This window comes from Humulus lupulus, chromosome 6, assembly GCF_963169125.1.
Source record: "Humulus lupulus chromosome 6, drHumLupu1.1, whole genome shotgun sequence".
Lineage (NCBI taxonomy): Eukaryota > Viridiplantae > Streptophyta > Magnoliopsida > Rosales > Cannabaceae > Humulus > Humulus lupulus.
Window position 1 is genome coordinate 2,807,074 of NC_084798.1, and position 22,232 is coordinate 2,829,305.

Sequence of the window (22,232 nt, forward strand, 5' to 3'; positions counted from 1 at the left end):
TTTAAAATATTTGAAACTGTACTTTTTAAAATAGACTAGTGACTCAACTGTAACATAGATTTTAGAAATCATGTGTTGTTGTGAATGCAACAGATGATCATCATGTACTTCCCAGAAATACTCTATGACCTTTGTATCAAGATGAGCATCAAGAACTCTCCAAACAGATAGGATTTCTCCTCTGACACTCTTATGTCTTTGAGAAGCAATCATTTCATATTTTCTCACTGCAAGGCCACTCTTCTTATTTGCAATAATATCAGCTTCTGTGCAAACAAAATCATAGAAATCTTTTGTCTCATTCATGGCAAGTGACTTGGCTTTTGTTAGAAGAAGACTATCATTTTGTTTACCAGATGACCAGAGTGAGTTGGAAAGAACATGGGAAAGAATAAGTGTTGCTGCTTCTTTAAATTTCCCAGCTTTCTCAAAAAGATCTATTGCAGCTAGTATATCTCCTCTGAGCTTTGCAATTTCTGCAGCTTCCACAAAATTTCCTGATCTTTCTTCCAATGACATAAGCTCATCAAAACAACCCAATGACTGCAAGAACTTACGGATTGAATTCATGGAATTAAAAGCTTCAACAAATCTCATCATAGATTTTTTGTTTTCAAGCTTATAATAGTACAGAGCACAACTCTCCAAGAATTCTTGTTTAGTTTTTTCTATTTCTGTGCCTCTACCAGTCACACCAAAGCCTTGTTTGACTTGCTGTTTCCAGGATTGTATGTATTCCAAACTCTTTTCAAATAAGAGTCCTTTGGCACAGACTTTCAGACACTCTGAGAACAAATTTCCCTTGGCATAGGCATCAGCAGCTTGCTGGTAATGACCTGCCAGGGAGAAGCATTCCCCAGCTCTCTGCAACCCAAACTCGCCAAACTTGTCCAAATAAATTATGCCTGCACCAACCAATAATAGGAAATTCATTTAGATAAAATTACTAAATCTCATGGGAATTAAGCAAGAGCATGGGAATCAAACTTTCCCACCGTTTGGAATATCTCAGCAGCTTCTCGAAAGAGAGATTTAGCTACTTCAGGATTGGAAGCACGCATACGGTCAGCTGTAGTGTGAAGATCAGAGAAGAGAATGAGAAATTGTATAAATTCTGTTATTGAAGAATGTTACTGCTCAAGGAGCGAAAGGTACAAGACAGACTATATATACAAAGTATCTGTACAGTGTAAACCAAAAGGACACGTGTACCCTATACACTACCATTTACATATTAATTAAGTAAAGTTAAGTATAAATATAATGATACTTAATTTGGCTTAACAGCCCCCCTCAAGCTCAGCGGTCTAGGCAGGACGGTGAGCTTGGATCGAAGAGAAACAAAACGAGGAGTAGCAAGGGGCTTAGTGAGAGCATCAGCTAGCTGCTCAGCAGAAGGCGTGTAGCGAATAATGAGGGACTTATCAGCAACCTTTTCACGCACAAAGTGGTAATCGAGCTCGACATGTTTGGTTCGTGAATGAAAAACAGGATTCAAGCTGAGGTAAATGGCACCAATATTGTCACAAAGGAGGGTGGGGGAAGAAGGAAGCGTGTAACGCAAATCAGAAAACAAAGATCGAAGCCACAGGAGTTCAGCCGTACCATTTACAAGGCTACTATACTCAGACTCAGTACTAGAACGAGAAACAACACGCTGCTTGCTGGAGGACCAGGAAACAAGATTCAAACCATGGAAGATGCAGAACGCACTAGTACTCGAGCGATCATCCGGACAGAGGCCCAGTCAGCATCAGTGTAACAAAGCTCAGAGGAATCAGCAGACAGTTGATAGGACAAACCATAGTCAACAGTGCCAGACAGATAACGGAGAATACGCTTGACAGCGAGCCAGTGGGAATCCGTAGGAGAGTGCATAAACTGACAAGCCTTGTTAACACTAAAAGCAATATCAGGTCTGGTTGAGGTGCAATATTGGAGTGCTCCGACAATAGAACGATACTCAGAACCATCAGGAAGAGGTACCCCAGAGTGGAGAGAAAGAACGTGAGCAGTTGACATGGGGGTAGCAGCTGGTTTCGAGTCGGAGAAGGCAGCCCGGGCAAGAAGATCCAAAATATATTTGGACTGACTGAGATGAAGACCAGTAGGATCACGATAGACTTCAATGCCCAAGAAATAGTGTAAGTCGCCCAAATCTTTGATAGCAAACTCAGAAGCTAAACCAGCAATGAAATCTGAAATATGAGAAGCATACCAGGACTACTAATTAATTTTTTTTTTCTATTTTTACAAATTATAATAATAATAATAATAATAATAACATATGTTCAAGCAAAAAGGAGAAAAAAAGAACAAAATAACATGATAATATGCACTTATTGTTGTTTTTTTTTTTTCTATACTCACTTTTTTTTATTAAATAAACTATCTTAAATTTGTTTCAAAAAATTTCACAATCTAAACATAATTAGTTTCCCTATTAAAAATATCAAGTTGCGATGAAAGTTAGTTAGTTATTTGACTAAATACTTTTTTTTTTGACAAAAATTAGTAAGCAGTTCAAAAAATTTGGTGTGACCGCTAATAATGGCAATGGAGGAACACAGACGTGATATAATTAGTTAGTTTCAATTTTAATTTAAAAAATAATTACAAAATTTTTTTTAAAATAAAAAATAATTCAAAATTTATTAATAAAATCTAAAAATATTTCAAACATTAAAAAAAAAATTAAAAATTTAAATTAGTTTTAATTGAATTTGTATATTTTTCTAGCACTTAGTTTAATTAATATTAAATAACTAAGAAAATGGTGATAAAGAAAATATGGGTGCTAATAATCTGATTGATCAAGTTTAAATCCTCTTTATTCAATATTAACAAAAATACTATATTTTACTTAATACTAAACCATCTATTATTATATTTTATAAATTAATTTAAATTATCACTTAAATTTTGTTTTTAACCAAAACAGTCCTAAAATAGCAGGAAAGAAAGCAATTAAAAAATAAAGTAAGAATAAACATATATCTTAATAATAGATGTCAAGATTTACATACCAAGGATACTAACTAAAAGACTCAAAACTCAAATATTGTGCACTAAACAAATACAAAATAAATTATTCAGAAAAATATGTTCAGATAAAGAAAATATTAAATACAAAAAATATATCCACACATGTCGAGGGTGTGCCAAGGTCGTGTGTGTGTCGAGATCGTGGGTGTGTCGCTGTCCTTATAAAGAAAAAAATTAAGACCAAAAGATACACGAAAAAAAAATTCAAACCAAAATAATATAAAACTAAGTATAAAAAAATGCAATATGTTGGTTAGGCATTACATTGCAAATAAGTATAAAATACACCATTATTCACCATTGAAGATGATTAAAACAGAGAGCACAAAAGTAGCTAGTATAAAACAAGTGTTTCTATATCACTTACAACAACGACCTACACAAGTTTATTTATTTTAATCAATTTATTAATCTAACTTTTGCAAGTGCTTAAAATGCATGCACTTGTTTGGTTTAAATTAAAATAATAAATCCATCCTAATTTTTCTATAATATTAATAAATTTCACATAAAATTTATAAACACAAAATAATTAACAAACTATATTAATAATTTCTACATACTATAGAAAGAGATTATAAGTGTGATACAAATTTTGCTTAACATTTAATCAACAATAATAAATGTGGAGAACAAAACACACATGATATATATATATATGGGTGCACTCTTAACGGTTACTACCCATAAATGGTTACTTTAATGTTAATCATTGGATTAAAATCAATGGTCCATATTTATAGTTGTTAATTAATATCTCTAAAAGTAAATTTTGATTTTTTTCAAATTTTTGGAAAGATTACCTGATGAAAAATGTGTATTTATTATGAAAATATAATATTGTAAGCTTTTCATTTTTTAAATGCATGCCAATTTCTAAATATAGCTATTGTTTCTCATTGGTTCGAAACACCATTAATTATAGCAAAAAAAAATTAATTAAATTCGAAATTAATGTAGAAAAAAAATATTTACTTGTTGGTGACTTGCTATACCAAGTCACTATGTTGTCAAATCATCATAATTGTTAGTACCCATTTATGGGTAGTAACAGTCTTCCATATATATATATATATATAAGAATAAAGCAGATTACATATGTATAGTGGGTCTGCTCGGTGTGAAGGAGGTGACACAGAAAGACACCATCATGAAAAATACACAAAAATACACTTGGTTATATCAGAAAGTACAATTAGAAAATTTTGCTCCACAAAGCAAATCATATCATTCTTGAAGCATAAACATAAACAATAGAAAAAAAATGGAAAAATAGATAATTCAAACACTAAAACTTACGCCTGAGAGGTATGGGTCAGTGGCGAAGGAGGCCAATCGGCGTAGGTCACTAGTTGTCGTTTACTGAGAGAAGTATAAAAACATTAGAGCACAATATGAATATAGATACATTGTTATATATATATATATATATATGCGAGAAAGTGGTTCACCTGGGTTTAAGCGTAGAGAAGAGGCAATTGGGTTCGCGTGTTTATGGCGAACCAGCGTGAGGGACTGGAGAGGCTCCGTGTTAGGGAGAGAGCAGTTCGAGATGGAGTCGGCGTTAGGACTGGAGAGGCTAATATATTTTTTAATATTTTTTTAAATACTTACTATTATTAGCGGCGGACTCCCATGTCCGTCGCAAATAGCCTTTATTCTTGTAGTGAGGCGACTTAGATGAAACCAGGGCAGATGGGGTGGGAGGCTGTTGTAATGTATAGTACTCAGAGGAGGGAAGAAATGTATTGAGATTAGTTGGGGAAGGAGATGGTTGGTAAGAAAAATTGGCTCGGTGGTAGCACACCAGAGCAGTATGGCCAAAGTTGCCACAAATCTGACATTGGGGTTGAGTAGACGATGGGTGAGAGGGACGCCAGGCACCAGGAGGGCCAGGAGGTTTGCCCAAGACACCCGCAGCTAGGGCAGGGGAGCGAGGAACAAAAGGAGAAGAGGGCGGTGTAGAAGCAGGGGGTTTGGGGGAATAAAATGGGCGTTTAGGACGATTGGTATGGGTGAGATGTGCGTGAGTCAGATCCAACTGATCAAGGGCATTTTGAGATTGGAGCATGGCATCAAAACTAATGAGAAGACTATGAATAGTTGCAAGAGAGGGTTTATCAGTACGCATTTTAAAGGAAGTAACAAATGGGTTATAATCCCTACCAAGACCACCAAGAAGGGCAATAATATGGTCGTTACGGGATACTGGCTCACCAATCGCAGCAAGGCGATTGCAGATGGTCTTCAATTTCTGAATGTAAGCAGTAATCGATAGGTTGTTCTTCTTGAGGCTTTGCAAAGCAGTGCGAAGATCGCCGAGGTGAGCCATGGTGACCGCCTCGAAATATTCAGCCAAGGAAACCCAGATTTCGGCAGCAGTAGTGTAAGAGACAATGTGAGCAAGCATATCATCAGTGAGGGATGCATAAAGCCAAGACATGAGGAGGCGATTGCATCGTTGCCAGGTATTGTAAAGAGGGTTAGGGGAAGTATTGAGGGGTGGGTCAAGAAAACGAACAGGCTCCGAGATAGAACCATCAAGATAGTCTTCCAAACCTTGAGCCATAACCACATTGAGTATTTGATTTTTCCAAATCATGTAATTCTCAGAATCAAGTTTGACAGTAAAAGACGGGTTGAGAGAAGGAAAACTGAGCTGTGGAGAAAAAGAAGAGGTAGGGTCTTCAGTGGGAGCAGTAATGGGGGAAGAGATTGGGGTTTGTTGGCTAACTGAAGAAGGAGAGTTGTCTGTCGCCATTGAAGGAGCAGCTGAGCTCTGATACCAAGAAGAGAATGAGAAATTGTATAAATTCTGTTATTGAAGAATGTTACAAAGGTACAAGACAGACTATATATACAAAGTATCTGTACAGTGTAAACCAAAAGGACACGTGTACCCTATACACTACCATTTACATATTAATTAAGTAAAGTTAAGTATAAATATAATGATACTTAATTTGGCTTAACAATCAGCAACTTTGGACTTCCTTTTCCAAAGTGTGTCATGTGCTTTTTCAAAGCAAAGTGTAGCCATTTCATAGATGTGTGCATGGTATATCTGTATATGTATGAAAAAGATGATGAATGACAGTAAGAAGAATAACACTCAAAGATGATCACATTCACATCATCAAACATAAGCTACATTTTCACTATTCTTGAAAAAATAAGCGACAGAGAAACAAACAAACCTTTAGACCCCTCCATTTCCACTCTTGTGGACTGCTTGGGCCTTGCATTGACAGAGCAAGTGAATCGTCCAGCTGCTGAACTTGCACAAGGCTCTTCTTCATCCAATAGTCAAACATAGGTTTGGAAAATTCTGTGTCATCACAAATCCACAGCCTATTCTTTGTGCAAGAAATGGCAGCATGTAATTGTTTCAGCTCAGCCAACAAAATCCTGTGTTTGCTCTCGTTGAAAAGAGGAAAATGCAGTGATGTGGAGTCTAACAGATCTTGCTCATTCATGTATTTATATATAAGACTCCACTGCATTCTAAGAGGGGACGATCCAAAAAAGTTGTACAACAGTACATCCTACAACGGGTCATAATGTTATTTCACCAGAATAGCATAGAGAGACTATAGCAATTCACAAGAAATTTCTGCTAGGCAATTTAGAAAAAAAACCAGAAAAAATAGTGCTAGAAAATCAATACTTTCATAGATAATACAAGGACATATTAGATATAGCAGTTACCTGAAACTCTAAGTCCTTGCATTCAAGTATTGTTATGATAAGAGCTTGCTTTCCAACAATGTCCTGTATACTTTGTCGAGCGGTTTCATCTCTGACCAAAATTGCCTGCTCCGCACCAAAACCATTGACATTTTTGCTTAAGCTGTCACCTTTCCCAAAAAGTTTTATGATTGCATTTTCACTCTTCTCAGATTGAAGTAAAATTGGAGCCTCACCAGGGACCATATAGGTGTCATGATCAATAATATCAATAGATAGAGGGAAGAAACGATACATCAGTTCAATAACACTTTCTGATAGTTTTAGAATACCACCATGGCTACGAAAGTTTCGAGTCAAACTAAACATGTTGGTGATATGTCCTCCTTTTCCTTTCATGTTCATCATGGGCTTCAAAAAAAACTTGTTACAAATAACAGATCGCATATCTTGAATCCTGCAACCGATTCCCCCAGCAGCTGGTTTTGCAACATCTCCAGAGAAAACAAAACCCTCTTCCAAGTTACTGCATACATGCTTGAACAAAGCAACTTGACTCATTGTGAGGTCTTGCACCTCATCAATATACACAAAATTCATTTTGTCACCACCATATCCTTGTTGTCTGAGTCGAAAATGAAGATCATTTACAAAATCAGCCAAATCAAATTCACCACTTTCCAACTTCAGTTTTTCATAAATCTGAAATATATCATATACCATCTCTCTTTCCTTCGTCCTTAAACTAGAGCCACATCCATTTGACAACATAACATAGTTCTTCCTTGTGAGTTTACCATCATTTGTTTCCAAGGCTTGCAGGCTGCCTTTGATATGAGAAACTATCTGAGTAAAGACACAAGAAGGATCGAGCTTTTTCGTTAATTGGGAATCAAAAGAAGGCCAATACTGTGAACAAAATCTCTTATAATCCACTTCCTTGGTCCTTAACAAGGAATGAAATATATTTGATCTTGAATTGGGTATTTGACACTGAGAAACTTCATCTATGTCAAGGAATCTTTGGAAATAAGATTTTCTCAGTGTTCCATCAAGCATCATCAAGAACTTATGGAATGTTATGACAAGAGGATATGAATTAAGGGGAATGCCATGAAAGGAGTCTGGGATGTTATTTAATCCTGAGTCTTCATTATCAATATTCTCCTCATCAATCAGACCACTTTCAGCTGAAGGACTACCACTGCAAGAAAATTTGTGGAAACATTATATTTACAGTAAAGTAAAACACATACAAGTAAAGATTACTTTAATTTCTATGTGCTTTTAAATTATTTATCTATCAAATTTGATTGGTTTAATATTCATATTTACATGCAAAAGACTCAAACTCTCTATATCATAATGTTAGTATTTATTAGATCAAGATCCTAGAAATATTACTTTCGAACCCCCCTAAAAATTTGTTTTGGTATTGATATTTTTCATACAAAATGTGTAAAATATTGTCATATGAATGTTTTTACACACCTTCTCAAGTAGGAAATGCATTTCTTGACAGTATCACAAAGCTTAGGAGTTGCTGTCACAAAAAGCTGGCGAAAAACAACATTCTTTTTATCAACATTTCGAATCCTATTTCTTTTCGCTCCATAAAGTCCTTCCATTTTCAGGCGATGCATATATTCTTTTTGGAACAACTTCATTGATAAAACAGTAGTTTTTCCAGTACCTGACCGTCCCAATACAAATGTACTTGTAGGGAAAAGGATGATCTCTCTTTCTTGGTCTGGTACTTCAAAAGGGAGATCCAGTTCTCTACCATCGCGGTCAGATAGCATGTGATTCACTACACAATTTGACAGGGAGTAGAATTTCATTGGGATCATATGGAGATCCTCAAACCAACCAATGTTCGAAGAGAGCGGCCAACTCTTTGGGATTTCCAATTTTCTAGGGACAAAAACCAGAAAAATCAAACCAAATCAAAGAATAGAAAAGTATTACTACTTAAACACAAACTAAAGGAGTTAGCATACCCTTCCAAGCACCTTTCATTGCAATTGTTGATGAATTCTTCTGTGTACTTGTCAAAAACAATATCAAGCTGGTTTTTTAACGTTGGAATTTCTTGATAAGGCAACAAATCCCAGATCTTCAAAACTTGTATGTATTCTGAATGCTCTTTTGCTATGCCAACAGTGCTGACCACATAAAAACCTTCAACCTTATGACTCATAATTTGCAAAGAGTTTGCACAGAGTGATACACTAGACCCCCTTGGTCTCCAGCCATCAGAAAGCTTAAGTAAAAGTTTAATAACTGGTTTCTTCGCTTCAACTACTTCAAGGTTTTTGAACGACTTTAGAAAGTTTTCACTGAAAAAAACCTACAATATTTGGAGATGTACAAAAGAAGCTCCTTTAGTATAGATGTAGAAGCCAAATAGAGTAAATACTATGTTAAACTATATTGACTCAAAAAGAGACAGAGTAGCAGTAAATGCATGTGAAAACGCAGTACCTTCCACTTTGAACGCTTGAAAAGTATACCATCATTATGGATCATATCATCAAATTGACCAGACTCTTTCTTGACCTCTGTTATAGCCTTGGCCAAATCATCATCTCTGTCAGCATTAAAGAAGCATTTTCTATTTTTTGCATCAATGACAATAGGTGTCCAAACAGTAAGACTCTTAACCAGAGTTCTTTCCTCACCCAAAATCCAGAGGCAGTGCCTGAAATCATGAAAAGGGTCGATGGTTATTTTCTGTTATGAAGTTATAATCTTAATGAAAACCATTGAAGAATTTACTTCACATAGTTTGCCTATGTAGTGTTTGTCATACATACCTGGCCCTTGTTAGAGCAACATTAATTCGTTGTGGTTTGGATATGAAATCCAGTGAATGAGAACCACTGCAGCGTACAGTAGACATTATTATTATGTCCTCTTCCCCACCCTGAAAGCCATCAATTGTCTTCACCTTTACTTGAAAGCCATTCTTTTCATTGTACCTAAACCCAAGTTGGGTTTGAATTTCAACCACTTGAGCAGCATATGGAGAAACAATACCGATACTGAGCTCATATTTGGACTTAAACCAGGCTGAAAAACATACCAAGCTAAGAAAAATGAGTTATTCATTGTAATAAATTTCATGCAAATTTATATATTTTTCTTAAATACCTTGAAATTTATATACCTTGGTACAATTTTTGTAGTATTCTCATGATAACAGCTACCTCAACCAAATTTTTTCGACTGCGTCCATCGCCATCCTTCTGCTCTCTTCCACCAATTATATTTATAAAAGAATATGAACCAAACATTGGACCTGGAAGATAACTCCTTTCATAGCTTTTCATCTTAACACTAGCAGCATCCAATAGCTGGCTACGATAGAACAGTGAATTTGGGAACATGCTTATTGATGGATGCATTCTGTATTGCATATTAAGGAGTTGCTTTGGATGATTTTGTGAACTCAGCCTTTCAAACAAACTTCTTCCGAAGCCAGCTTTCTCAGAAACCTATACAACAAACATACAAAAGGTAAAAACTTAGCTAGGATTTGTGTAATTTAGTAATAAGAACAATAAATAAGTTCTTACTTTGCTTTTGACAGTTGCTGGTAATTGCCATTCATCACCAACAAGAATAGCATGCTTTACACCAGGAAGTTGAAGAGGTATGGTTGATTCACACTCCTTCAGTTGTGCAGCTTCATCAATGATCAAAATCCCTGGCTTAATTTTCAAACGATGCAGCTTATAAGAACTTGATACAGTACAAAGAATTAGTGAAGCATTTTCCAAACAGAATCTCCTTATTGTTTTTTCGTCCTTAAACCAAGAAAAGTCGAGCCTGTTAAGGGAATCGCGAAGAGCTCTCATACTTGAAACACATTCCTTTCTCTTCATACTGAGCCTCAATGATATATCATCAGCATCATTTACTTCTGCACAAGAAAATAGTTTTTCCACTACTTCAGAAACCACTCTCTCTTTGCATAGCAATGACTGAAAAGAAACAAGTGAGCCAACAAGGGAGACCATATGCTGAAATAGTTTCCCCGAAATGTAATTCTTCGCTGTATGTGTACAGATGATAGAGAAGTACTCTTTGAGTTCTGAAAAAGCCATGTTAAATGTTTCTCTCACATACTGAAGAAATGCTGGAACTTTTTTCTTGCCAACTTCACAACCATTTCTGTCTTTGGTTGACTCACTTTCCAAAATGTTATTGTACTGAGAAACAGAATTTTCAAGAAGATCTATCATGGAAGTCAAGCTATGTCTCCAACCAAATGATCTGAAGCACTTTTCAAGCTTTTCAACTCGATCATCCATGTATATAACTTTCAGATCTGAACCAATGTTCAGTCTCTCCTTGGTGCCAAAAAGAAGAATATTTCCCAACGAACAGAACGGGCCATCACCACATGTATCCAATACCATCTTCAGAACACGAGATGCTACTTCAGTGATTGCAACATTCGTGGGAGCACACACAAGAGTTTTATAGTTCATTCTCAATAGGGTGACAAGAAGAGTACTGGTAGTTTTCGTTTTCCCTGTCCCCGGGGGACCCCATATAAGTTCCAAAGAAGATCTTCTCCTGCAATCCATCATATGAAGACAAGAGAGAGCTGCTTTGGTCTGGGACATATTCAGCTCAAAAGGTAACTTCTTAACCAATTTTTCATCCCATATTCCATTACTTAATCTGAAACAGCCATCGCAGTACTCTCTCTTAGCCTGTTATCACAAAGAAATTTCAGTATATATTCCACATTAGTATGTGAAGAAAAAAGAAGAAAACTCACCTCAGAATCAATGCATAGAACTTTATCTAGAAACTCCACATTGCACGACATGTGCAGTGCTTCCCATATTCTTTTGAGAGGGGTCAAATTTGCCAAGAAAACGATGAACAGTGGCTTCTTATGAATGTCATGTCTAAGCTCTGCTGATGACTTCACTGTGAATGTCGTACTATCATCGCCAATGAGATCAATGAGTGATAGGAAAGACCAAGATCTTCCTACCCTTTGGAGATCATAAACAGTTTCTGGTTTGCCATTTGCTAAGACAAATAATCTCCAGGCAAAGTCCTGTAAGGCTCCTTGCCACCTTTGCTGTGTTTGTTTCTCCAGTCATTAACTCCAAGTTTATACTTGTTTTTCCCATATGGTTTAGCTTCTTCGAAAGCTGTTACCTCAGCGAAAGGCGCTCCATATAGGATTTCCATGGTTGAGTGCAGTTCAGCTCGTGTTTCTTCCAATAAAGGGTTCACATAAGACCCCAAATAATGCTTGACTGATTGAAATGAGTCCGGAATCCTTTCAATCTACAAAAAATTAAATCAAAATGAATGAATTAATGGATGTTTTTTATGAATGAAAAAGCTTCTTGGAAGTGTACAAAATGATTGGAGCAGTCACACTACTCTTCAGAAGCCAAAGTAAGGGTATATATCATAAGAATAATGGTGCGGAGAAGCACCCAAAACTCTGCAAATAGAGTTGAGAAAATAATTTTTTTCAATTGCAGTCAAATTGTACACATTCAACTTTTTGCTTAAAATAGGAATTTAAATTATATATATCTTATATAAAAAGTGTATATATAATGGAAATTATTAGTTTAATGAGTTTGTTTTTGTTAATTTTAACAATATTCTAAATATTTAACTAAATATATCTTTAAAACTAATTTAAAAATAGATATTTATCCATTATATTAATATAAATTCAAATATTATTATTATAATAATATTTAATATAAGACTACATATATAATAATAATATTAATATAAATTTAAATATTATAAAATATTATTATGATAATCCTAATTTTTGCTAAATATATTAATATGAATTCAAATATTATAATAATACTTGTATCAATATAAATTTAAATATTATAAAATATTATTATAATAATAATATATAATACATAATCTTAATTTTTATTAAAAAAATTATCATTTATGTTTAAAAATATTATCGTATTATATATATTTTAAAAAATCATAAACATTGTATGGTTTAATTTTTCATTTAATATGTTTATAGCATTTTTTTTATATATAATATTGTTTATTTATTTGAAATTTATATGATAATGATACAAATTTAATAAATATAATTAATAAATCCTACAAATAATAAAACTAAGCAAACATACAATACACACTGCTTTACTTGTATCTAATATTTATATATATATATATATATATAAACACATATTATCTAGTCTGCTCACAATAATATTACGGAACCATGAAGGAAATAATGAAAACTTAGTTAAAAAGTTATATATACTTATGGAAAATGAATCATAATAGTAAACCAAATGGCCTAATGATGGTTTAAGTAAACACTTATCAACAAAATGGGCAATGTGATAGTGGGAAAGAGCTTTAGAATGAGCTCTGATCGAACTCTGTATTTTCCCAAAATCCTAAAACAAATAAGAGGAAGAAAAATAGAACACAGAGCTCATACATAGATCACCAAGCCTATAACCATGATCAGGCAAATAATATATGAAACCAAAACAAACTAACCTTGTTGATGAAAAGATTTTCATTGAAAACGTCTTCAAGAGACCAAGAGAACAGAGTGTCTATATAACGATCAGCAGCAGATAATAATTTCTTGTTATTATTCTGAGATTGTGAAGCTTCTCCTTTCATCATCACAAGTATAGGTATAAGATAACTCACTCACTCACTCAATATGTACAAATATTACAGATGAGAGTAAACTAGATAGAATTGGTTTTGTGCAGAAAAGAAAAAGAGAAAGCAGTAAGTAGTGTATTGTATTTCCAAGAACTTTATAACTTTGCATATAGCTTTGGCTTTTTTTTACCATGAATGCGTAGCCACTAAGCTACGTAGTGTAACATCACATCGATAATATCCATTCCTTAGACTCTGAGCTACTTTACTATAAGCTGATACCTCAACTCTGAAGTACTCTCTTCTCTTCTCTACCACAATTACTAAAGCAAAAAAAAGAAAAGAAAAGAAAAAATCTTAATGATATTCTACTGCTGACTTTGTTGTCTTTTTTAAGTCATATTTGATAATAGTAAAAAAGTAAGCTATTACTTAAGGCATTCACATTTCAAATAGTAAAATAATATACCTTTATTATTCAAACGTTAAAAAAATAATCATGCATAACGTTATTAATCTTCAACAACTTATATTTTAGACCCTCTATTTTAACAAATTATATTTTGGACTCTATGTTTTATAAAATAGTTAAAATAGAACCTTAACTTAATTTTGATGAAGAAAAAATTGAATATAACAATACAATTTTTAAGCAGAATAATTTTATTTTTGTTCTGAATTGTTAGTTTCGTAAATTATTTATAATTTTAGTTGAGAAAACATTTACCAAAATTGGGTTTAGGGTTCTATTTTAACAATTTTACAAAACATAGGGTCCAAAAAATAATTTATCAAAACACATGGTCCAAACAGGTAATGAAACAAAACACAAGGTCCAAAAAAGTATAAACCCATTTTTTTAAAGTCATATTTGATAATAGTAAAAAAGTAAGCTATTATTTAAGGCATTCACATTTCAAATAGTAAAATAATATACCTTTCTTATTCAAATTAAAATAATAATCATGCATAACGTTATTAATCTTCAACAACATATAAAGTATTGTATTCTTTGTTTGTACTAGTGTGGGTCAGCAGCAGCAGGAGAGGTTATTGGTCCTAACTTCCACTACAAATAAAGGTATTTACTTTTTAGTTAGAACTTATATTTTGGGTAACTAAATATCACTTTTAGTCACAATAAAAAATTATTTGTGGCTAAAATATTATATTTAATCACAAATTATCACTAATGTAGTTTTAATCACAAACTATTATTTTATTTATAAAATAATAAGTAACTAAAAATATATTTAGTAACAAAAAATTATAATTTTTGTGACTAATATTTTTAGTCACAAACTTTTTAGTGATGACATTGTAGTACATTCTGTTTTTTTTATTAAGTTTGCGAGTATTACTAAACACTTTGTAGTGTCGTATTTCATATATTTTATTTTAAAACATAATAATTGACATCCTATGATAAATTGTACTCTTTAATATAAGTGAATATACTATTTTGGTTTCTTAAGTAAATATAAAATACCAAATATGTCTTCTAATTTTCATAAATACCAAAATGGTACATTATGTTTTTTTATTTAAACCAAAATACTACCCTAAATCGATTTTAGACAAATTTATTTTCTAAAAAACTTTTTTACTCTCACTTATATATTTTTTCTATGATTAAAATTATATTTGTAATTCTTTCAATAAACTAATAATGCTTAAATTTTATTTTAAAAATCATATAAACTTAAAGAAATTAAAAAAATAAAAACAAAATAAATAAAATCAAGTATTACATTGATTTATTATTTAATATTTGATTTTAACTTAAATAAACTTATACTATTATTATTTATTCAATTATATTAATGTATTTAAGTTTTATTATTATTTATATTTTATTTAAGTTTATTTAAATAATTATAAATAACTTTAGTTATAAACATAATATATAAGTAAGGGTAAAAGTGTGTTTGAAAAAAAAAACTTTTACTAAAAATAGGTCTAAGGTACTATTTTGGTATGGATATCAAAACAGATGGTATCATTTTGGTATTTTGCATGAAGCATATTCTCTTAATATAATGTGGTGTTGGACATTATAAGTTGTTATATAGCAATGCTCAATTTTGTTAGACCTAATTATCAATTGATAATTTTAGCTTAGCCAAGTATGTGAAAATAAAGAATTTATATTCAATGTTGTACTATTTTTTTCAATATATTACATATATACAAGAGTCATTGCGGTAATACAAGATATTTTAGGACAACTGTAGTAGGATCTCTATTTAATTTTTTCATATTCTTCGGCCTTTTATAGTTAGTTTTGAAAACTATATTAATTTCTTGAATTTATTTGGCCAAATATAATGTTATGTTTTGTTATTTGGATTAATTAGTTTGAATTGTAGTTTTGTTTCTGAGATTGTTATTTGTGTTAAAATTTTAAAAATTATCTCACATTTTATAATAAAGTATTTAATACTTTTTAATATTTTCCTTATATTATTTCAAACTAGCTAGATGTAGGCACATAAATATTTGTATATATTTAATGACCAAATATCTACTAGGCTACATTAAAAAAAATGACCAAAATACTACTACAAAAAAGATTTTTTAGGACTCGCAAGGCGCGAGTCATTTATTTGAGAGCATTAAAAACTGAGATTTTTTAAGACTCGCGAGATATTTATTGGAGAGCCTTAAAAACTGAGATTTTTTAGGACTCGCGACGTGGTCAGAGTAAGTGGCGGCGCCACCACTCCACGGTGGCCATTGGGTCTAATTTTTTAGTTGGGTTTTGAAGCCCAAGATGCAAGGAATATGATGGTGGTGATGGTTCATCTCGTGGTGGCTCAAGGTGGTCGAAAAGTGGTCGGATTGTTGGAGAAAAACCCAAAATCGCATAAACTTCGACGAGCACTTTAAGGGTCTTAGGAGGCGCGTGAGGGGCTAAGCTCCTGGGGTTAGAGGTTTCAGGGGGCGGCGCATCTGCTGAGGCGGCGCGTGGCGTTTGGAGGCGACGACCAGGCGACCGTTTGGCCACGGTAGAGACGAGCTAGAGAGAGGGGGAGCTTCGGGAGAGAGAGAGAGAGAACCGAGGAGAGAGAGAGACATTTGAGTTATTTTTGCGTTTTTTTATAATAGTGAGTGATTTGAGGGATTTGAGGGAATTTATAATTTATTTAAATTCAAATTTTTAGGACACATTTTTTAGGACTCACAACACGATTCTTAAAAATTCAGGAGCTGTTTTTAAGATTCACATTTAGGTGAGTATCCTCAAAAGTGTCCTAAAATAGTGTTTTTGTAGCAGTGAAATATATATTGTCACCAAATTAGTAATGGAATTTATATTTAGCACTTAATTTTTATTTAAAAATGGCCACCATTTAGATCTTATACACATGATAATTTCACTGAGTGTAGCATAGCTTAATATAAATTTTGGCCTCCGAGCACTCCTATATCTAGTGTGCTTAACTACTTATTACTTCAAAATTTTGAAGAATTAGTGAAAAATTTCACCCCATCATAGGAGCTATAATGCATGTGTGAACCATGTGTTCATCCAAACAAAGTCCAAACTATGTTTGAATTTGGTCAGAACCTAAAATCCCTAAATCGTAGATTCCAAATGGAAATTCATCATTTCAGTGTAAAATTAATATTTTTTGTTGGTTCTAAGCCCATAATAGTGCAAAAAACATACATAAACAATTTTAGAATACATCCTTAAGTCATAACCTACAAATAACAAAAGAGAAACTCCCTATTATATCCATAATGTAAACCCCGACAACAAAAAAATACACCTTACACTACACCAATTTGCACATATAATTACAGTGATTAATTACACATTTCAAAAAACGTAATAGGCTTGTTTATTTAGTTTTCAAAAGGACTAACTATAGATTAATGTTATATTCAAAAGAGTAATCACTTTAGCATTACCATTAGTCTCACTTTTCAAATAAATACCCTCACTCTCACCATTTCTCTGTTTCGTCTCGTGATACCTTTTTGATTTTTCATCTCTCTCATGATTCAACCTTATGATTCTTCTAGTTTCTCTCATCTTGCAATCAGTGGAGATTCTAGCCACGATTTTGTTCTCGGACGATCAACGAGAGGCTTCTCGACAAATTTGTTTTCCGACGAAGCTTATAGAGAATTTATTCTCAAACGATCAACGAGGCTTCTTCTAGTTTCTCTCATCTTGCAATCAATGGCAATTCTAGCCACAATTTTGTTCTCAGACGATCGACGAGACTTCTCAGCGAATTTGATTTCTGATGTATAGATGGGACTTCTCAATGAATCTGGTTTGTTTTAGGTATAATCTTTGACTTTAAAGTTTAGATTCATGATTTTCCTTTGTTTATGCCTTTTTATTTTGGTTTAACATTAGGATTTTGTTAATTTGATAGGTAGCTAAATCCCTAAAAATCTATAGTTCAACTTTACAACAAAGCTTGAATTTGTAGTCATTGCTACATCGCTCACAAAATTCAACTTCACTACCACTAATGCCGACATCACTATCCAAAATCCATGGCAATAGTGATATGTGTTGTATTGTTCAGATTTGGACTGTTTGGGAATAAGAATGATTAAGAGTGCATGTTTGTATGTAGGCTAAATTCATATATATAGAGTATATTTGTGTCAATTTGTCTGTAAGTTTTGTTAGTCTTACTACTTAAGTTGGTCTTGTTTGCTTGTTTGAATGTATTACTAAGCTTTTCTCAAATAATGCATAATAACTGTTTGATGGAATGCTTCAGTGAGATAAATGAGTGAATTGAATTATTTTTATAGCTTTTTTTTAATCTGCTTATGTGATGGGGTATCGATTCCTTCTGCCCACTCCCGTCGTGTCCCTCTACTTCTATGCATTACTACTCCTTTATTTTTCAAAGCCTTTTTATAATCCCTACAAAAGTTTGCATTCTCCAAGTCTTGCTAAACTCTAGAGTGCTGCTAATATATTTTGCACTTCCTTTTGTACCTATTCTTATTGTGCTAATCTCTATCCCAAGATTTGTATATATGACGAATTGAAGACACAAGAATTAGAAAAAAAGTATGATCAATTCATATTGGACTCTTCATTAAAAACAGAGCAGAGAGACACAAAAAGTATGATCAATTCATATTGGACTCTGCAGCACTGTCAAACGACGTCGTCACAGTCCAGGAGTACTGGATTCCAACTCCAGAACAAATACTCATTGGCTTCACTCACTTTTCTTGCCATGTTTGCTTCAAAACATTTAACCGCTACAACAATCTTCAGGTGCAGCTATATATATATACCATTTTCATTAGTACCATTTTCAATTCATTTAATGAATAAACCTTATGATGATGATGATGATGATGATGATGATATTATATGCATATATAGTTGATGAAATAGTAGGACTTCTGAGCTCTTTTTGAGGTTCCAACATGCATTGTCTTTGCTTTAATAGCCACTCATATCTTCTCCAACAACTTTGTTCTGTTCATTTGTGTACCCATTAATATTGGCTTAAGTTTTTTGAGTTTGCTGTGATTACAATAAGAATTCTAGTCTTTTTAGAAATGATAAAACTGCATGTTCATTCACTCATCTCAAGTTATTGTCTATGGTTTCTGGCATTTGCATTTAGTTTAGTGCTGTTGGGAGCAATTTTGAGGTCAGGCCAGAGCAGATTTTCTGGAAAAGTCAATGAGTTTCAAGTTCCAATAACCAGAATCCCATCAAAAGAGAAAGGGCATCCTCATGTTCTTGTTTATTGGATTTATGGAACTAATGGAGACAGTTTTAAAGGCAATATATCATCCAAGAAATCGGTACCTGCTGGAGCTTGATTCTGGTTCTTCAGACAATGAAAGAGAGAGTTTAGCACTTTCTGTTCAATCAGAAAAAGCGTTTCAAGCCTTTGCCAATGTTGATGTTATTGGAAAGAGTTATACACTCAACGAGATTGGATTCTCAGCTCTGGCGGCCACACTTCACGCTGCAGCGTTGTTTCTGAAGATTAATGCAGATTGGGACTGGTTTATCACATTAAGTGCTGCTGATTATCCACTCATGACTCAGGATGGTACACAAACTTTCTTTTCCCTTATGACTTTGAAGTAGGAATAAGAGTTGGTTGTTCTGTCTGAATCAAAATTTCACTCACATTGGCATTTTAGTCCTCAAGCATTGGATCAGCATCAATGTCAAATTCAAGCTTTTACATGTTTTTTTATTTTCATTCAAGCACCTTCAATTTTACCTTTTCTACATATGATTAATGATATGTGCACACCCCCTTGTTGCCACATAGGTGTGTGTGTGATGTTAGTGTGTCAAAATTGTGCTGCTCAAAGCTTATTTAGATGCTAAATGAGGGCAATGCTGCCCAGCAAAACTCTGAAATTACCATATTATCCTTTCAATGAATTCTACCATTTGAGTCATTCAAAAGTTCCTTATGAACCCAACCAACTTCTATATTCCAAACGATTGAGGATTTGTTTGTATTGTGAAATAAAAAAAACGTAAAAGTTCTTAACTTTTCAAAATCAAGGAATCTCTTTTCAAGTGTCAAGGACTACAAAGCATAGGTTGGAGGTGAACTTTTGACGTGTTGTATATGAAGTGGTGATGACTCTTTGTATTGTAATTTGTGTCTCTTTTTCATTCAAACTATATTAAAAGCTATATTGTAGTCCATTTTTTTGACAATTACTTTCACAAGAATCTTTTATTCCTCATTCAAAGTAGTCTGTCCATTTTGCTTCCTCTTTCTACTTTTTATTTCTATTTGAGTAAAGGTTACGAGATTTTATTGTAGTCACCATTTCTCAGATGCTTCTTGTTTGGGAGAAAACAAACTTAAGAAATCCATGTATGGCTTTTTAAGTATATTGAACAGGCTAGACTCTGATGGTATCTTGACATGTAAATTTAAGATGATTTTATGACTTTTGGATGTAAATTAAAAGTTCTCAAGGACATAACTATATGAAGATAAGTACTTGTTAGTGAGCAAATTAAAATTAAAAGAAATAAAATATTGTCATTGGGAATATGATGTTCTGCCAATGTTGTTGTTGTCGTTAATCTTACAAAGTCATCATAATGATGGACAAGTTAATGAAATTAAGCACTCCCATGCAATGTAATTATTTTCTTTTTTGGACAATAGGAGGATGGGAAAATTGTGAAGACAGGAGACATCAACATAGCAAAAATTCTTGAGAAAGAAGGATACAAAGGAATTTCTATTGCATAACTGCGAAGAATGGGTATTAATGCTATCTCTTTCAGTGCATCAAGTTGAAATATTGGAAGTGTTGTTCTTTTATTTTCAAAGCCTAAAGCTTCTTCTAAAATTCCTTATTTTGCTTGCATTAGAATGTAAAATTTCTTTTATATGTCATTGTCTTATTGTTTACACTTTTTCTTGAGCATTTGGATTGAACATAAATAATGTTGTGTGTGTCTTTTGTTTTTATTTCTTTTCAATCTCCATTCTCTCTGATTTCTTAATAGTGGCACTTAAAAAACAGTGATAAGATACCTAGAAGAGAATGTATCTCCCAAGGCTAACTCATACCAGATCATTTATTTTTACAGTCTAGAAATTGAGGATGATAGAGTTAGTTAGAGGGTATTGGTTAAAATTAAACTTTACTTGCAATTTTTGACCTGACAAACGAACTCAATTTCCCTGGTTCTGTTTCTATAAATGTGTACTACTAAGTTTCACTTCATGTTTACTATGTTATTTCTTGTTTTCAGAATTGTGTTTTTTTATATATCCTTAGAGAGTTCAATTTGCTAGTTGATAGCATTGTCTTTGTTTTACTTGCTCTGTTTTTAGTGTCTTTGTTTGTGGGCTAGAGTCAGAAGAAAGGATTGATACATATCTTGTATGATCCATATGTGAGAGAGGATTGTGAGGGCATATTAGTTTGAGTAATATGTAGAACTATTTTGAGTTTGTATTTCAATTATGTAGAACAATTTCAAGATTATATTTCAATTATGATAGAACTTTTTCGAGATTACATTTCAATTTATTCTATTGGTTATTTATCCTATTTTCATTTCTTCAGTGATATTTGATTCCTCAAGTGGTATATGATGTTTTTATCTTTTGCATTAAATTGTACTATTCATGACTAATTATGTTGTATTGTTATTAAATAGGTTGACACTCATGGCTAATGAAAGGAATAGAAAGCTTTCAAGGATCGAAAAACAAAGAGAGAATGAGTCTCTTGCACCTTTGAAGCACAAGCGAAAGCATAGACTTCAAATCATTGAGAATTATTGGATGCGTGCAATTAATAAAGAGATAGTATTGGAAAAATGTTACAATTTTCCTTTTATTAGACTCATTAGACATTATTTCTAAGCATAAACTTTTATTATGGTATTTTGCACTTGAACATTTGGGACAATTGTACTGAATATTTTGGTTGATAAAAAAAGTACATTAGACTTTATCAAATTCAAATTACATTATTAAATAATAAATTGCTTTACCAAATAAATGTAATTAAAAATAATTTAATTACATTTTGAAAATGTAATTAAAGATAATAAGATTACATCTTGAAAATGTAATTTCTTAAGTAATTACTTAAGAAATTACTAACATATGTTCATTTTTGAATGAGCTTCCTAAAATACCCATCCCTCATTTTTCCCTTTCTTTCTTCTGTTTTGTCTCTTCTCTCTCACTCCTCTCTCAATCTGCAATCGCCCCTGGCTCCACCCCCTACCGCCGCCTAGAACATACCTCACCATAACTCACCAACCCTCGATAAAACTAAGCATGGACAGACCTCACCATATCTCACCAGATCTCAGCAATCCTCACCAGTTCTCACCA

General features: G+C 33.0%; 2 protein-coding genes across 8 annotated transcripts; one reads left to right on the top strand and one right to left on the bottom strand.

Annotated features, from left to right (window-relative positions):
* Window positions 1-359: 359 nt before the first annotated feature.
* LOC133781392 (uncharacterized) lies at window positions 360-12,035 on the bottom strand. Its single transcript, XM_062220364.1, has 13 exons — window positions 11,525-12,035; window positions 10,311-11,456; window positions 9,902-10,229; window positions 9,549-9,804; window positions 9,217-9,433; window positions 8,733-9,082; window positions 8,224-8,646; window positions 6,754-7,936; window positions 6,243-6,590; window positions 4,497-5,824; window positions 4,345-4,407; window positions 996-2,198; window positions 360-905 (listed from the first exon to the last, which is right to left on the bottom strand). Exons 1-10 carry the CDS (start codon window positions 11,573-11,575, stop codon window positions 4,637-4,639), a joined length of 5,490 nt encoding a protein of 1,829 aa, XP_062076348.1. The 5' UTR covers window positions 11,576-12,035; the 3' UTR covers window positions 360-905; window positions 996-2,198; window positions 4,345-4,407; window positions 4,497-4,636.
* Window positions 12,036-17,192: 5,157 nt separating this feature from the next.
* On the top strand, window positions 17,193-21,842 carry LOC133781397 (protein TRANSPARENT TESTA 1-like). 7 transcript variants are annotated; one of them, XR_009870075.1, is made up of 5 exons: window positions 17,209-17,686; window positions 17,781-18,649; window positions 19,013-19,445; window positions 20,538-20,637; window positions 21,545-21,842. XR_009870075.1 is itself a non-coding variant. In XM_062220366.1 (3 exons), the coding sequence occupies exons 1-3, from the start codon at window positions 17,646-17,648 to the stop codon at window positions 19,068-19,070; spliced, it is 279 nt and encodes a 92-aa protein (XP_062076350.1). In that variant the 5' UTR covers window positions 17,193-17,645; the 3' UTR covers window positions 19,071-19,252. The 7 variants fall into 7 exon arrangements, 1 of the variants encoding a protein (XP_062076350.1); XR_009870077.1 differs by having other exon boundaries at window positions 17,287-17,686; window positions 18,393-18,649; window positions 19,008-19,445; XR_009870079.1 differs by having other exon boundaries at window positions 17,288-17,686; window positions 18,522-18,649; window positions 19,008-19,445.
* The last annotated feature ends 390 nt before the right edge of the window (window positions 21,843-22,232 follow it).

What these genes read in the sequence shown, in the direction of transcription:
- LOC133781392 (XM_062220364.1), bottom strand. Translation starts at nt 11,575, where the DNA reads ATGTCGTGCAATGTGGAGTTTCTAGATAAAGTTCTATGCATTGATTCT. An exon ending in AATGAAAGGTGCTTGGAAGG is followed by an intron (nt 8,647 to 8,732) that starts GTATGCTAACTC and finishes TTTTGTCCCTAG; the next exon opens with AAAATTGGAAATCCCAAAGA. An exon ending in GGAAATGGAGGGGTCTAAAG is followed by an intron (nt 5,825 to 6,242) that starts GTTTGTTTGTTT and finishes TCTTGGTATCAG; the next exon opens with AGCTCAGCTGCTCCTTCAAT.
- LOC133781397 (XM_062220366.1), top strand. Translation starts at nt 17,646, where the DNA reads ATGTATAGATGGGACTTCTCAATGAATCTGGTTTGTTTTAG. An exon ending in ATGAATCTGGTTTGTTTTAG is followed by an intron (nt 17,687 to 18,474) that starts GTATAATCTTTG and finishes CATTAAAAACAG; the next exon opens with AGCAGAGAGACACAAAAAGT. An exon ending in ACCGCTACAACAATCTTCAG is followed by an intron (nt 18,650 to 19,007) that starts GTGCAGCTATAT and finishes ATTTGCATTTAG; the next exon opens with TTTAGTGCTGTTGGGAGCAA.